This window comes from Podarcis vaucheri, assembly GCF_965113315.1.
Source record: "Podarcis vaucheri genome assembly, chromosome: 14".
NCBI classification, from domain to species: Eukaryota; Metazoa; Chordata; class Lepidosauria; order Squamata; family Lacertidae; genus Podarcis; species Podarcis vaucheri.
The window spans coordinates 53238782-53253913 of NC_138752.1; the positions used below are offsets into that span (position 1 = coordinate 53238782).

The following is a 15132-nucleotide window of genomic DNA, read 5'->3' on the forward strand; positions in this document are numbered from 1 at the left end:
GTCTGTGTTAAATAAGCTGAGTAACACTATTAGTTGGAAATGCAACCGCGATTAAAAAGCAGCACTCCTGGAGCACAGTCTCCTAGATTAGCCAAGATCCTTGTGGCTGGGAGCCCACATCATCTGTTCATCTGTTCTTCCATTTGCTCTGCTTGCCCTTGGATTAATCCACTGTTGTCTCCTGCAAGTGGAGCAAGGGCAGGTGTTATTTGACCATCACCAGGAAAGAAAGGTCATGTTGAAGAGCGTGAGCAGCACTTGAGAAACGGGAACCCTGCAAAGGGGGGTGTTTGGGTGTCAGCTCGTGCCTCTGAACTGGATCAGGAGAGCTTGGCAGCAGCTGGATCAGGCCAAAGGGATCCCATCCAGTCCAGCATTCTCTTCCACACAGCAGTCAAACAGAAGCCCCAAAGGCAAGAAGGACTGGAGTATGACTGCGGTGCACTCCCCACCTGGGATTGCCAGCAGTGATGTTCCAAGGCATACTGCTTCCGACACAGAACGCAGCCATTGTGGCTGTTAGCCATTGATAGCCCTCTCCCTGAATTTGCCCCCACTCTCTTGTAAAGCGATCCAAATTGGTGGCCATCCCTGCTTCTCGGTGAAGCAAATTCCACCGTTTAACATGGTGCAATAGTGTGGCTTCAGGAAAAGGAAGACATACTGGGTAATACAAGCTGCGCTTACAATATTTGTTGTGGGGAGAGCTGCTCCAGGCAGCTGTGGGTAGCCAGAGAGAAGCATTGATCCCCATTCTGTTAACCCGTTCCCATTTTGCAGACTCAACCCATTTACTTCCTACAAGCTGCGCCTGAAAGCAACCAACGATATTGGAGACAGCGACTTTGGAGCAGAGACGGAAGCAGTCACAACGCTGCAGGATGGTAAGGGTGCCCCAGCTCAAAACTGAGCATAGCTGTTTCTCTTTCACCGTAATCCAGGGGATCCACACACCCCCAGTGCATTCGGTCCCAGCATTGCACCTCAGGATTAGGGGACAGGAAGATGCATAGGGCTAAAACACACCGTTTGGGCACTATTGACAGAGGCAGTAGCACAGTTTAGCCTCCTCAACAGTGAACTGCCCTGCAGTGCCTTCAGATAATGAATCTTGCTGATTTAAACCCCGTTTGATTGTCTTCCAGGTTCTGTGCTAACGAACCATTATCTTTCCTGAAATTGAATAATTTAACAAGGAACATTAAAAATGAATGTAGAATTGAGCCTATGTTTGGAGAACTTTCTCCAATTGTTTTCACTCCAAATCCACTTTCAGGCTGCAGAAGTGCTAAATGGTTGAACGAGAGAGAGAGAGAGAGAGAGAGAGAGAGAGAGAGTGCATGTCCAGCAAGCACAAACATTTTAGACTGCTAGTTTGTACAGGCAAAAAGCAATTTACAATTGCAAAGTGCTTCTCCCCCCCACCCTTTTGTCTTGGATGAGTTTCAGGTGCTTTTTGTTCAATAATAATAAATGGAGTACAGTAATTGTTTGGTGCATGTGTACGGTTGTTTGATGTAGACATGAACTTTCCTATTCAAGGCAGTCTTTAAGGTATCAAGGGTTGGGGTACAGAGGCACGTCCCCAGTGGACAGGCAGAAGGCGAAAGGAAAGTAATTGCCTGATGGTAAGACTGAGGAAAAGCAAGACAAGGTGGTAGCAGACAGGTGCATGAGCCAAAAGGTACACTGATAAACAATCTAGCAGGTCAATAGAGAAACAGGTACACTGGTCCAACAGGAACTTTGTCTTTCTCGGGAGACAAGATGCTCACATTGTGAAGAATCAGGCTGAAATCTGAGGCTCCATAAGCGCAAGTGAAACCACAACGGTTTCTTCAATCGACCAACATTGCTGAACCAGTGAGCTTCAGAGGATACAACTTTTGGCAAGCTGTCCTGCTGAAACACAGGCAATGGCATGCTTGGGCCCAGTCAGTAGAACCTGGGTGTGTGTGTGTGTGTGTGTGTGTGTGTGTGTGTGTGTTTGAGATTCCTGGTGTGTTATTGGGAACAGATCTTGATCTGAGATGAAGATGCATGCCCAGATCTTTCTCCAGCATTGCATTGGGAAGAGAGGTATTACAGAAAGCATGGAATGGAGCTGGGTGGAAAACGTGAGCTCACTCCTCTCAAAATCTGTGACTGCACTTCAGATCATGTCCCACCCCCCTTCATTCCAGGACAGAAGGCTTATACGCACCCTTTGCCTTGCTCTTTCCAGGCAGAGTCTAGCACTTTCATGCCCCATGTCCAGGCTTCCCCCCCCCTCCCTGAGCTTTAGTACTCAGTTGAAGCAAACTCAGTTCAGGTTTTCTGCAGATTGAAGCTCACTCTGATTGAGCTTTGAAGAGTGGGTTTTTGCAGGCAAAGCATTGGAGGTTGGGGTAAGTGCTCAGACATGGAGCTTTCAATTGTAGACTGTGCCTGGAAAGAGCAAAGTGTGGATAAGACCAAGCTCTAAATGTGTTCCCACTGCACCTCTGCTGTTATCTACACCTCCCTGCAAAAGAGATAACAGAGGTGGGGGGGGTCTAACTAAAGGATGCTAATGAATCCTGTCTATTAACACCACCACCCCTTTCTTCCTACGGAAAGCAGGAGTGGGGACTTGCAGGGAAGAGGGTGCTCTGCTTCACACATTTGGACTTTTGCAGTGCTCAAATAGTTTTGGAGGAGGAATTCAGGAGTGAATGGGTTTGCAGATAGGAGGAAGCTTGAGCGGGGTGTGTCCATTGCATCCCCCCCCCCATGTCCAAAGAGCTTCTGGATTGTGGCTGTAATGTGGAGGATACTATTCCTCTTGGACAGCAACTCTGCAGTTGTAAAGATGAGTGACTCCAGTTTGTGTGGCTTTCATGTGTCAAGTTTACTTTGGATCATCTTTGTTTTAAAACCCGCATTGGCTGCAGTGTACATTCAGCGTCTCTTCTGAAAACTCCCTGTTATTCATAAACTCTCCGTTAAGAGCATTCATAAGTGATGTGCAAAGTGCATAATAGCTTAAGAAGCCCCTTTTAGCATAACGCATGAAAAACAGCATGCATAGGTGCATCTAGTTCTGTTCTCTGGACAGGCAAATCAACTGCAAAGTTGAATGTGTGCTGATTCCAAGTTGGAAAAGTTGTTTAAGTAAAGCAACCCTCACTGAGCATATTGTCAAGAACTCCATAATCTTAGTTTTACCTGAGATGATCATAAAATGCCTGGCTGTTATAAATCCACCAACATCAGGGTGAGCTCCTTTGAAAATAAACCATTTGCAATGCAAATGACCCTACAGCTATCTTTGGGCTTCCAAGCAGGCTTTGGGCTAGTGTTTCTCCCTGTGTCTCCTGGGAATTGGATGTAAATGGAGTTTCAAAGGCAGGGGTAGGGTCTGTGGCTCCGTATCAGGAGGCAGAAATCCCCAGAGGTGTCCGCAAGCCTTGGGATGTGCTGAAAGTTGGCCTTTGAATCCCATCCTTATCTTTAAGCTGCCACGGTTTGTCTCATCTCTCTCTCTCTCTCTCGCTGCAGCAGACTAGCGCAGCTGATGTTCTGGGGGTCATTCCCATTATATATGTCTACATAGATAGATATATCCTTCCCAAAGTGCACTTCGGGTTGAGTTTTGGAAAACCCAGGGCCCCCGCTGGCCTCTATACAACAGAAATGATTAACTGTAAAAGCTGCTCACCTCCTCAGCAAACTCAGAGGATTTATTTTGCTGAGCAAACCCGCTGCGGCTAGTGGAGCATTTTAGTGTGGAGAGCTGGGAGCGCCTGATAAGCTTCCCCGGCTTTGTCCCTGATACATTCCGTGCATTTGCTGCACAGGTAGGATAGATGCTCAAAGCAGGTTTAGGCAGCTGGGCCTCTCATAGGTGGGGTGGGGGAATGGTGGGAGGGAGGCCCCCACTCGCTCCTTTGCAGCACAGCAGTGCCTCTGTGGCAAGCCAGGCGAGGAAGAACTTCCAGCAACAGAATGCGTTCTCTGCTTCTCTGCTTGTTTCTCACTTTAATGCCTGTTTCCTTTATATATCCATATTTAGTTCCAGGCGAACCACCAAATTCTGTGTCTGTGACCCCGCATACCACGTCTTCTGTCCTTGTGCAGTGGAAGGTTAGTAGCATATAAAAGTTGGGGGGGGGTCTCTTGACCAGGGGAGCGCAGAAATGCAGGCTCTTGGGAAATACACAAGGGCTGGCGGTCCAAACGATTCGTACCTTTTCCCAGTCACACCTCTAACCTTCTGAGGAGGGTGCAAGACTGAAAGCCCACAGCCACCGGATGCCCTCCCAGCGAAGACCTTGCATGTAGACACACTAGAATTTGCCCTGAGACCACACACTTTGGTTGAGTCTCCCTGCAATTCATCACTATCTATGTTAACAGTCGCTGCTGTCTCACTGATGTCTATTGCGGTGTGGCTTAGCTTGCGCAGAAGACCTTGTTCATGCAGCATGAACACTCTCAGTTACAACATGCTGAACAAATGCAAGGTGTGTTGAATGTTTTCACCCAAGGAGGTGTGTGTAGGCATCAATCAGCAGCTCACCTCCCAGTCAGTCGTATAATGGAATAAGGGAAATGCAGACAGAGGACCGCGAAAGGCCACGTGTTAGGAATAAAGGCCAATCCTGTTGATAGATTTTGGGTGGATAATACATGTGAAATAGGTGGTAGTTTAGATAATTGCGTGCTTTTTATTTCATGAAAATGTAATGGGATAGTTGCACTTGAGCCACATCGAAAAAACTGAAGGCAATTACATGTCATTACCACGCTTATGTTATTTGGGTGCTCAGCAATTTAGACGCGAGGTAGTTTTCAGATTAAAAAAAATGTAAAATAAGCTTAAACTAGCTAAATGCTGAGGAAACACAGTCAAAACAGCAGTTATCATAGGTTACCCAGCACAAGGCAATGTTTTAACATGCTGTTTGGAAATGCACTGAAGCTTCTCAGCTCATTGTTTTGACCCCCGTTGGAATGAATTGAGACTTCTTTGTGGAATGAGGTGATGGTTCTGTAGTTCAAGAGTGATTTCAAAATCCCTTTAGTGTTAAATTTAACTTGGGCGCTTTGTTCTAGTCCATTTCTGGTTTTGATCCAATAATTTGTCCAAATTTTGCAGTGTAAACAAATAGCCATTCTCACTCCTCCAGACCTGGCTGGCTGCTACTCATAATCACTTTTACCTGCCTCTGCAGATCCTCTGGGCCTCTCGTAGAGATAGACAGAAAATCCTAAATAATCCATTACCATCAAAAGCTGGGTTTTGTCCATGAAAGTCGGATAAGAGCAGGATGCCCTGACCTTTCAGCAAAGTACCTTTTCCAAGGCAGAAGTATGATTATCAGGGAGGCAGAAAGGAAAGAGCTTCCCTTGCCATTTATCTCTTCGGTCCCTTTGTGCCAGGTATCTAAATAGCTTCTGATTCTGACATAAGATCTGGACTCCAGAGGGAATCCTGCTTGCCTGCCTTTTAATCGGGCTTGATGTGGATCAGGAGGCTTTTATGAGGGACAGGAAAAATAGAAATTGGGGGCGGGGGTGCTGTGGAGCCCTCGTTATCAGAAACTTGATTATCAAAAACTACTTGTTAATTGAACTGGCTGCATTTCCCCTACGTAGATTCTGATCAAGGCAGCCCTATGTAAACATCCCTCATTCTTATTCACATTTTTAATTAACCAAATGTTACGGATGGTCCCCCAGGCTGTTCAAAAAGTTGGCCTCAGGCAGATGACACAAGACTGTATCAAAATATGTTACTTGCAAGAGTCCTTGAGGCCTCGAGATCAACCCCAACCTGGAATTAGGAGAGCAAATACAATATTCAGAGCCCCAGAAGTGATAAGAAGTTATGGGAGTCTGAAATGAGACCATGCTATTTTATTCCAGGGGCTGCAGTATAATAGACCCAGGTGTTGGAGGAAATAGGAATGTAAAGAATACAAATCTTTTACTTCATATATGCATGTCTGTACTGGAGTCAAACTTAATGCGTTGTGGAAATGGAAGAGACTATTCCTGGCCCACCTTGACTGCACCAAGCATATATTTGGGAGATGAGGCAGATGTGTGCATGAAGAAAGCGATGGATGTGTGGACCCAATTCATCCATCAGTACAGGACCAGCGACTGGGAAGGTGGAGTTGCTGTAATCCATAAGGGTTACATGTCTCTTTTAATGAGTTCCCTGTCTGAGATGCAGCCATGTTGAAGCACGGATACAGCTAGTGTCAAGCAACTGAACCACAAGAGGGATTCTGCTCAGCTCCCTATTGCCCTGCTGCTTCACAGCCTCCACTACCAAGGTGACAGGTGCGATGTTGAGGATCTCTGGGTAGGCTTCAGTGACAAATGCTGACGTCTCCTTAATCAGCACAGCCCAGGATTTCACAGACACCGTGGCAACCATGGGTCTGTCGCAATGTTTGTTAGGCCCAACAGCTGCTGCAGTTCATACATTGGATCCAGTTTTCTGTACTGGACAGGATGAAGCTGATCTTTGGGGAAGAACTCCTTGGTGCCTCTTTATCATTGGCAGTTCTCAGCCGGGCTGAGGTTGGACTTGCTCTTATTTCAAACCTCCTTCACGTGGTTAAAAGCTCAATTGTGAAAGTCCGCAGACACCTCAAACTTAATGGAGTCAGGTGGTTTTCTGTTGGCCCTAAGGGAGCATCCAGTTTACTCTCTGTTATCTTTGTGAGTTCCTGGAACACACAAGCTGTTGGCGCAATAGCTCCACAGAACCCCCTTCCCTGTTTAGTCATCCGTCTCCCTGATGACCTACAGAGTTGCAAGGAACATAGCAGCAGAGACAGCGTCTAGAGCTCAGGTGGATGGAAAATTATGACATTTCTGGCTGCACGTAGCTCATCCCCAAACATTCAACTGAGTTTTCATGGGTGAGGAAAGAAATGCCCCAGCTTCGCCTCTATCCATGTGGGGTGCTGGGTGCCCCAGTGGCATGCCCTGATAGTACTGCTTAGTACTTTGAGGATAAAATCACTGAGATAATTCCTGGCCTGGATTCTGCTTTGGGATCCAGGTCCAAAGCAGAGTCATCATCCAGAGTGTCATCTTGGATGAAAATGAGGACTGATGAGTGCTTGCTTGGCCCTTGTCCTTGGCTGGTGAAGCCTTGTTGAAGGTTATCATTAAATGCATATTGTGTGAGGGAATAATGCAAGACCTCTATTATCGAAGCCACCACTCAGCCCCTTGACTTGGTGAAATTATGCATTAGTTTCAAACTTTGTATTCCTAGCCAAGGTTGGCAAGTGGGCCATCACTTAACTCTGTAAAGTCTCAGACAAACTGGATCCATTTTTGACTTGCGTCTCAGGTTTGGGATGGAAACCTCCTTTGTCACTCTTGCTGATGTCCTGTGTTGGCATAGATAAACCCTACATGACAACCTTTACCTTCAGGTAGCATGACCCTGGATCTGCCAGTGACCTTTGACTCTTCTGTAGTGGTTCTGCTCCTAGCTGATGGGACGATTTCACAAGAGACTGTTGGTTTTCCCTGGAGAAGTTTGCCATTGGGATCCTATGTGGTCAGGTCAAACTGTATTGCCTCCATGTGGCTCCATCTTGTCCCCCTTGCTTTTCAACATCTATCTGAAACCACTGAGTGAAACTGTTCAGGTGGAGAGGCTCCCATATACGAAATATTGCAAAGGATGATGGGATGGGATTCCCCAAGTCACTTCCCTGACTGTGGCTGCAGGTTGTGTCCCAGCAGCCTTTTAGGTACAGGACACCTTGCATGTTGCTGCGCCTCATGCCCCAAGCAACTTCTTGTAGATGCTTGTGGTGTCCTGGATAGTCTCTTTCATGTCCTTTTGACTTTGCAAGGGATGCTCCTTTTGAGTCATGCGGTGAAATATCTTGGGCTAGCACCAGGGCATCTCCACTTCATCTTAAAGCAAGTCTGCATGGATGACTATTTTAACAACCAACATTTAGGCTGAATCTCAATTATGGACTAATACTGGGCACAAGCCTTACCTAACCTATTTTTCCCTGGGACATTTTGCAGCCTCCAAATGCTGAGAGCCTGAACGGTCTTCTATTGGGATATCGCATTTATTACCGGGAGTTGGAGTATGAGAGCACGGTCCCAGGACTGGAGTCCAAGGTCATTAAAAACCCTTCAGCTTTACGAGCAGAGCTTACAGGTGAGCAGCCAGTGGGGTGTGTGCCTTCCCTCCACTTTATGCAGTCCAGTTATTTACCATTCAGCTCAGTCTCCAGTGGCTTTAGAAGGGGCACTGGAATGTTTGGCATCTGCATCAAGATGGGCAAGTGCTGAAAATGGTTACTGGGGGGAAAATAAGAGGCAGACAGGCACAGGCTCCGAAGCTCCCTCTGCTAACTGGCTGGTGGATTTACGGTATCTCCAGTGGGGTCACTCAGGGGGCCTGCTGTCCTTCCTCTCCCACCTTCAGTTATTGCTTCCTGCTTTCTGCTGTTTCCATGTTGTGGCTATCTCGATAGTAAATCAGGTGTTCAGAGCTCCATCAAATTAAAGGCTTTATTGATTGGGAGAGAAGAGCAAAGGGTGGGGGGAGTGGGAGACCCCGAGCCATGCCAGTCAGAGCATCGTCTGCCACGCCGTCAGAGGCGCTGCTCTCTGAGGATGTTGCAGACAGTAATGTGAACAAGTAAATGTATTACATGGAATTTCCAGGGGGGTGGGGTTGTCTTTCTGTCTCCTTGGTTCACACTCTCTAGCACAAATCCCCTGTGTTCCAGCCCTGGCAGGATCTGGAGGGGGCCTTCTGCCCTAGAGCAGCCTTGCCTGATGCCTGTTTGTCCCGCGACTCTAAGGACGTCTTACGCTTCCTCATATTGCCTGCTTGTTTGATTTCTCTCTGTGGCAAGGAGGCTGAGCAAGACCTCGTGACTGATGATCTTTCGACACGTTATCTAGAAAGTGATGTGGCTTTTATTGCCTGTCAAGGTGCAGTCCTCAAGCTTAAAGCTGTCTCTGCGTGCGCCGCATCATTTCCCGCTGCCTGTGCTGTACATCATGTGCAATAACTGTTTTCCTTGCCCTCTTAACAACTTTCTGCTTTGCTTACCCTGAATAGCCCAAAGCAGCTTCAAGACAGTGAACAGCAGCTCTGCATTAACGACGTATGAATTAACACGTAAGTGCATGCGGATGTACAGATGTACAGACACACACACACACACACAGAGAGAGAGAGAGAGAGAGAGAGAGAGAGAGAGAGATGCAATCCTGGGGAAGAGGCGAGATTCCTGGGGACCTTATACCAGGGCCACATTAACACCATACTTTTAATGTGTTGTGATACCACTTCAAACAACCATGCTCCCCCAAAGGATTCTGGGTGCTGTAATTTGTTAAAGGTAATGAGCACTGTTAGGGGGGTTGGTTGTTAAACCACTGTGGGAATTGTCACTCTGGGAGGGAAATAGGGGGGTCTCCTAATAGCTCTCATGAATTTTCATGAAATCTGTCCACAGTGATTTTGTAGCACGCCTCAGTCCCGTTTTCTTGCACGTTGCCTGGGAAATATTATCACCCTTCCAACAGCAAAAAAACAAACAAACCCCGAAACAAATGCTCTTGTGTATGAACTGGCAGGAGTTTGAAAGTCCGTAAAAATGTCTGTTTCATATAATATATCAGATGGTTTTATTTATTATGCTGGCAAAATTTAAGCAGTAAATCAGATACCATCAGCTGTCTGTCTACCTGAAACCGGCAGGCAACACACTGCTCTCTGACTCAGATACGTGGGCAGAATACTGGTAAATACTTCGGGAAATCTGAAATTAGAAGGGCTCATTACTGAACTCGTGAAACTGTTCCTACGATAATGGTTTGCTGCGACTCTCAGTGATACCGAAGCTGAAGGGTAACTTGCCAGTTGTGGAGGAACTGATATGCAAATAAAGAGCTTGAGAGCGATGCTTGCACAATTTCGTGACATTTCCAGCCCAGCTGCTTGGCAGTATTTTGCTGGTGGGCTCCCCAGATGTTTCGTGTCCTCTGTAAGATGGGTGGCCTGATTTGAATATGCAAATCATGGCACCGCAAGTATCTGCAGGTCTCTGTGACCGAACGGACATGGATGTGATGCTCCTTTCTGCCACGATCTTGCTTATTAAATGTGCTCAGGGCTCCCCCCTCCCCTGACGCTCCTCTGTGGTCTCCCTCCTATTTTCCTTTTGCCATCCCCTTCCTGCCTCTGTCAATGCTCATTCCTGAGTTTGAGCTCAGGAATGGTTGCCCAGTGGCCAAAGGCAAAGCTGGTGATGTCAAAATCTTTTCTCAGGTTTTGTGTGCTCAGCATTCAAGCTATGATTGCCTGGGGGAAAGGACGTCTCTACACACACACACACACACACACACACCTCCAAATAAGACTCTTGCGTTTCCAAGCATGCTTCTTGCACTCTGTCAGTTCCTCTGGACCCAGTGCCTCTGGGGGGGGGGAGACCATAATGGCCTCTGCTATGGCTAATGGTTTCTGCTGTGGATGCATCTTAAGGATGACTAGGATTTGGTCCTCTTGCTGCATGTGACATAAGATAAAGGGTTCAACCATGTGCAAACAGCCTCTCAGAATCCACCACTGTTATTTACGGGCAGAGAAACTGCACAAGGCAATGACCATTTCTTGGGGTGGGGGGGAGAAGAGAAGTTCAACAGTTTCTCAGCTTCAACACTGAGCTTTGGTCCAAATGCCGGACACTGTAAATTTGTGAGATGAGCTAGGGAGCTCCAAAAGAGAATTCTCACATCTTCACCACACTGTCATTCCCAGTATTCTTTGCGGGGAATGATTTGAACTGATATGAAAGCAAAATAATGTCTCCTCCTAGAGATCCCACTAGAATATCAGAGTAATATCAGAGCGATTTGATACCTTTCCATTTATTCACCTGTCTTCTGGGCTACTGAGAACTTTTAAGTGGGACATCGAATATGTTTGTAACCCAATTGTTTTACGTTTCCAGAGCTGAAAAAGTACAAGAGATACGAAGTTGTCGTGACAGCATACAATATTGTTGGAGAGAGCCCTGCCAGCACTCCTGTGGAAGTCTTTGTTGGGGAAGCGGGTAAGTAAGCTGGCTGCTAAAATCCTGTATGTAGATCTGACTCAATTTCCCTAGATCTGCTGGAAGGGGAGAACTCTAAGGAAGCCCCTAGTGGAGTTGGTGGCAGCTGGTACCCCAGAGCCAGTATATTTAAACATGTATGAAAGAAGCACAGAGCAGAGTAGTTTGGCTCTCTGGAAGTGAGATTGGTGGCATATGAATAATAAAATGATGATGATGATTTTGTAAGCAAAAAAGCAAGATGCAGAGATCAGTTTGAAAATGCATGGAGAATTTATTGAAGTCTCGGGAAAATCCTGGATGGGGAGCAGGCTTTTAGCTCTAGCTCTCTGTCCTTCCCAAGATTACCCAAAGCAGAAAAAAATACATAAGAAAGCCATGATTACAAAATCAATTCTGTAACGTAAGAGAAATCAGGCAAATTCACTCAGCTTGTATAACATAGACCTGCTGCAGGATTCAACTTTTCTTGGTGCAGAATTTGGTTTGCCTGTGATGTGAGCAGAATTTTAACTATCATTTAACCCAAAGCGTACATGAAAATATTTTGTGTGTGCATGATGATGCGGTGCAGGCAGACACAGCCTTTGGCATCCGATGCTGAACGAATGGCATCTTTTCCTGAAGATCATTTAGGACCAAGTCCCTTTTCAGTGCAGATAAGCTTGGTCAGAGCTGGGAGCAGAAATGCCCCTGCCTTAGATTTGCCGTGCGCTGCCAGCTAAAACAACTGAATCTCATTTCAACCTTCCTCTGCACCTTCACAGAGATTCATTCCTCCGTGCATTTATCCTCCATTTGAACGGGGTGGCTGGGTCTGCCTCCAGTGGTCCCCTGTGCAGTCCATGCATTGGGCAGGATGTCTTGCCGAGGGGATGTTTCTGTGCAGGTTGCTGCATTCATATAGGTGCCTCTTAACAGACGCTGGATGTGTGAACATTACAGTGAGTGGGGACCAAATACTCTGCAGAACAGAATGGAAAAACAGGCCAGGAACTCATTACTGTACTCATTATTCTGTTACACGCTCGTAAAGGGCAGAACTAATGATATGCACTGATACACTTTGAGCAACTCACAGTTTAATGCAATATCCATATATGAACATACAATAAAAGATAAATAAGGCCTATTAAGTCAGTGAAAATAATGTTTGCGGGGTGGGGGGACAACCGTCCTTAAAGAAATATTATTGGGTCAGACACCATCTCTCAGCTTAATCTATAGAGCTGTAGGATAACAACAGTATGTCTGTGAGTTCCTTGGAGGAAGGGGTTTGATGAAAATTGGATGAATTCATATGTGCCTTCCACAAATGGACTTCAGTGTATGACTGAGCACAGACTAGTGAGGGGAATACAGGGAGTGCAAAGTGGGACCCCTGTAGGCACTGTTTTCAGAAGGGCGTAGTGTGTGGCGGGGGTGATTTTGCTAAAATTGGGAGGGCCCCCTGCCTGAGATGAAGCCACTGGCAGAGGAAGAGGAGTGCTGGGGGAGCGCACCGCCCCTGGCAGCGCGATCCCTGGGGGGTGCCATTGTGGCTGCTCCCCCGCCTGCGCTGGGCGCCATGCCCCTGCAGGCGGCGTGTCACGCCCCCAGGACGCACGTCATGTCCCTGTGGGTGGAGCGCCACGCCCCTGGGCGGCCTGCTACCCCCACCCCCACCTGCTCTCTGCCCTCCCCCACTGGATGAAGCTTGTCGATTTCATAAAGAGCTGCTCTGCCATTCCCACCATCATTCAAACCAAGACTGGGGTACAATGGATGGTTCACCAAGCAGGATGCAGCCCACTGCACACCATGCTGGGCTGCCCTTGAAGTTGCTCCAGAAAGTGTACCTGGTGTAGGGTGTCACTACATGGAGATGGGGTCATGTGTCACTCACCCTTAAAACACTGCACTGGCTGGCTGTGAGCCACTGGGCCCAATTGGAGGTGTCAGTTCTAGGGTCCTGAGCCACTTAGGGTTCTGTACAGAAGTGCTCAATGGAGCCCTTTCTCAGTACTTGGGTGAGGAAACCCTGCTCATGGCCCGGCCTGGGGCCGCTTGAGACAGGGCCTTTTTGGTGTCAGCACTCCCTGTGGAATGGCCTCCCTTGGTGGGGGTGCATTCAATTCCTCCACACACAGTCAAATTTAGGGGTCAATGTTTGTCTGCCCAAGCTGAGAGGACTTGAAGTTTGCGCTGGGTCTTAATAGTGATGCTGTATAACATTAATATTTGAGTTTTGCCCGGGGGGGGGAGGGGTTGGTTAATTAGATATTCCATACAATTGCTGTACTTGATCATTGTTCACTTCCCAGGACTATTTAGAAGAAGAAAGGAATAGAAATAAAATGAAATTGACGGCAGCAGCATTTTGTGGCTATATGGGTGTGTTTGCCAATTTCCCTATTTCAGGCAGGCAGAAAAACCAGGCGGTCCACCCATGCCCTCTAGTCCACCTTGGTGGGCCATATCCTACAGACGGCACAGCACAGCTCCCAAAATACCACAATGCAAATTTCATTAGTCCAGACTTTGCCAACCTGGTTCGCTCTTGGTGCTTCGCACTACAATTCCCATCACCCCCACGCAGCAGGGCTATAGGATGCTGGGTCTGGTGGCTGCTGTAGTCCCAGACATCTGGACACAACCACCCCTGGCCAAAGCTGCATTAGGCCGTTCGGTCAATGCGGACTCCCTTTCTGCAGCACAAGCTTATTTTCCCTGCTCTGTTCACCCGAATCTGCACTCTGGTCTGCCTCCCTGCAATGGAGGTTCCTTGCGTCAGATTTGACCCGTGCCCCCAGCTAATGCGACTCAATCTACTTTCACCTCCGTTACCCTGGTGTTTCATATTTAACATGCAAAGGTTCCATTTCAAATTCCAGAATTATTTTCATTACAGTTTCATTAAATCCGAGATGTCTTGGGCCTTGGACAAGCTATTAGCTCCTTCTGACCTTTTCATTTCAAACATCACAGTAATGTTCTGTTATCTTTCCCTAAAACTCCATAAATTAATCAGGGCAGCTGTGCTCTCTCTCTCAGCGCTCTGGGGCAGTTCTTGCTATTGAGCTGTCAGTATTATATTCCTGCTGCTGTTCTGTCTTCCACCTGCAAAATATGACATTGGAGTTATAACGCAGTGCCTGCTGAGCAACGTATGCTTTTCTACAGGGAGGCTACATGATGTTAAGAGGGCATGTGGATGCGAAGGACATCTACCAGGAGCATCTTGGGTGGTTTCCTTGGAGGGCTCTATTCTTCAGCTGCTCCTGCTTCTGACCCTCATTGAAATACGTCTTCAGCAGCAGAGGAAAATGAAATGTATAATGAGGTTTCTGCTGCAATTCTGTCCAGCCTCGTCCAAGCTCAGTGTCAGGCTGCAGAGTCTACTGGGCGTAGCGTAAGAATAGCGCACTGGATCAGGCCAATAGCCCAGCATCCAGTTCTCACTGAGATTAAATGACGATTGGGGGAACCTGATATGCTACCTTGAGCTCCTTAGAGAAAAGGGCGTGATGTGAATGCAATAAATAAATAAGAAAACAAAACCAAACCCTGAAAGTGGGAGCAGTCTAGTTTCTCTCTCACACTCTCTCACATATACACACACAAAGTGAAGAATGGTATCTGTGCATTTTGCCACGTATCTCAGTTTTTTAAAATGCGAGAAGCCTATACTCTTTTTTAAAAAGGAAGGGAGGAAGGAAGGAAGGAAGGAAGGAAGGAAGGAAGGAAGGAAGGAAGGAAGGAAGGAAGGAAGGAAAGAAAGAAAGCTGGGGATCTGGGGATCTGGGGATCTGGGGCTTATGGTTCATTGCAGGGTGGCAACATCCCATCTGCAGATGCCCATGAATTTGAGAAAGCCTTGGGGACCTTCAGCAAGGACATTGGGGCTCCATCTGCACCCCGCGTGCAGATCCTCCTGTTTCTTTGCACCCCTCCCCTCCCGGTGTCTCCCTCGGGTTCCCTGGCGACTCTCCTTGGCCCACAATCCTGCATGCACTTAGGCTGCTTAGATCCCCCTGAAGCCAATGCCAATCCGGATTTG

The 15132-nt window shown here is 47.3% G+C and overlaps 1 protein-coding gene across 7 annotated transcripts in view; it reads left to right on the top strand.

Annotated features, from left to right (window-relative positions):
• The window catches only part of SDK1 (sidekick cell adhesion molecule 1), a 605542-nt gene that overhangs the window by 527271 nt on the left and 63139 nt on the right, over positions 1-15132 (top strand). For 5 of the 7 annotated variants that reach the window (XM_082199580.1, XM_082199579.1, XM_082199581.1 and 2 more), the window contains 5 exons: positions 781-884; positions 4034-4104; positions 8038-8176; positions 9092-9151; positions 10992-11093. In XM_082199580.1, coding sequence (XP_082055706.1) covers positions 781-884; positions 4034-4104; positions 8038-8176; positions 9092-9151; positions 10992-11093 — 476 coding nt within the window. The remainder of the gene's footprint in view (positions 1-780; positions 885-4033; positions 4105-8037; positions 8177-9091; positions 9152-10991; positions 11094-15132) is intronic. The other 2 variants (XM_082199584.1, XM_082199585.1) reach the window with 1 other exon arrangement.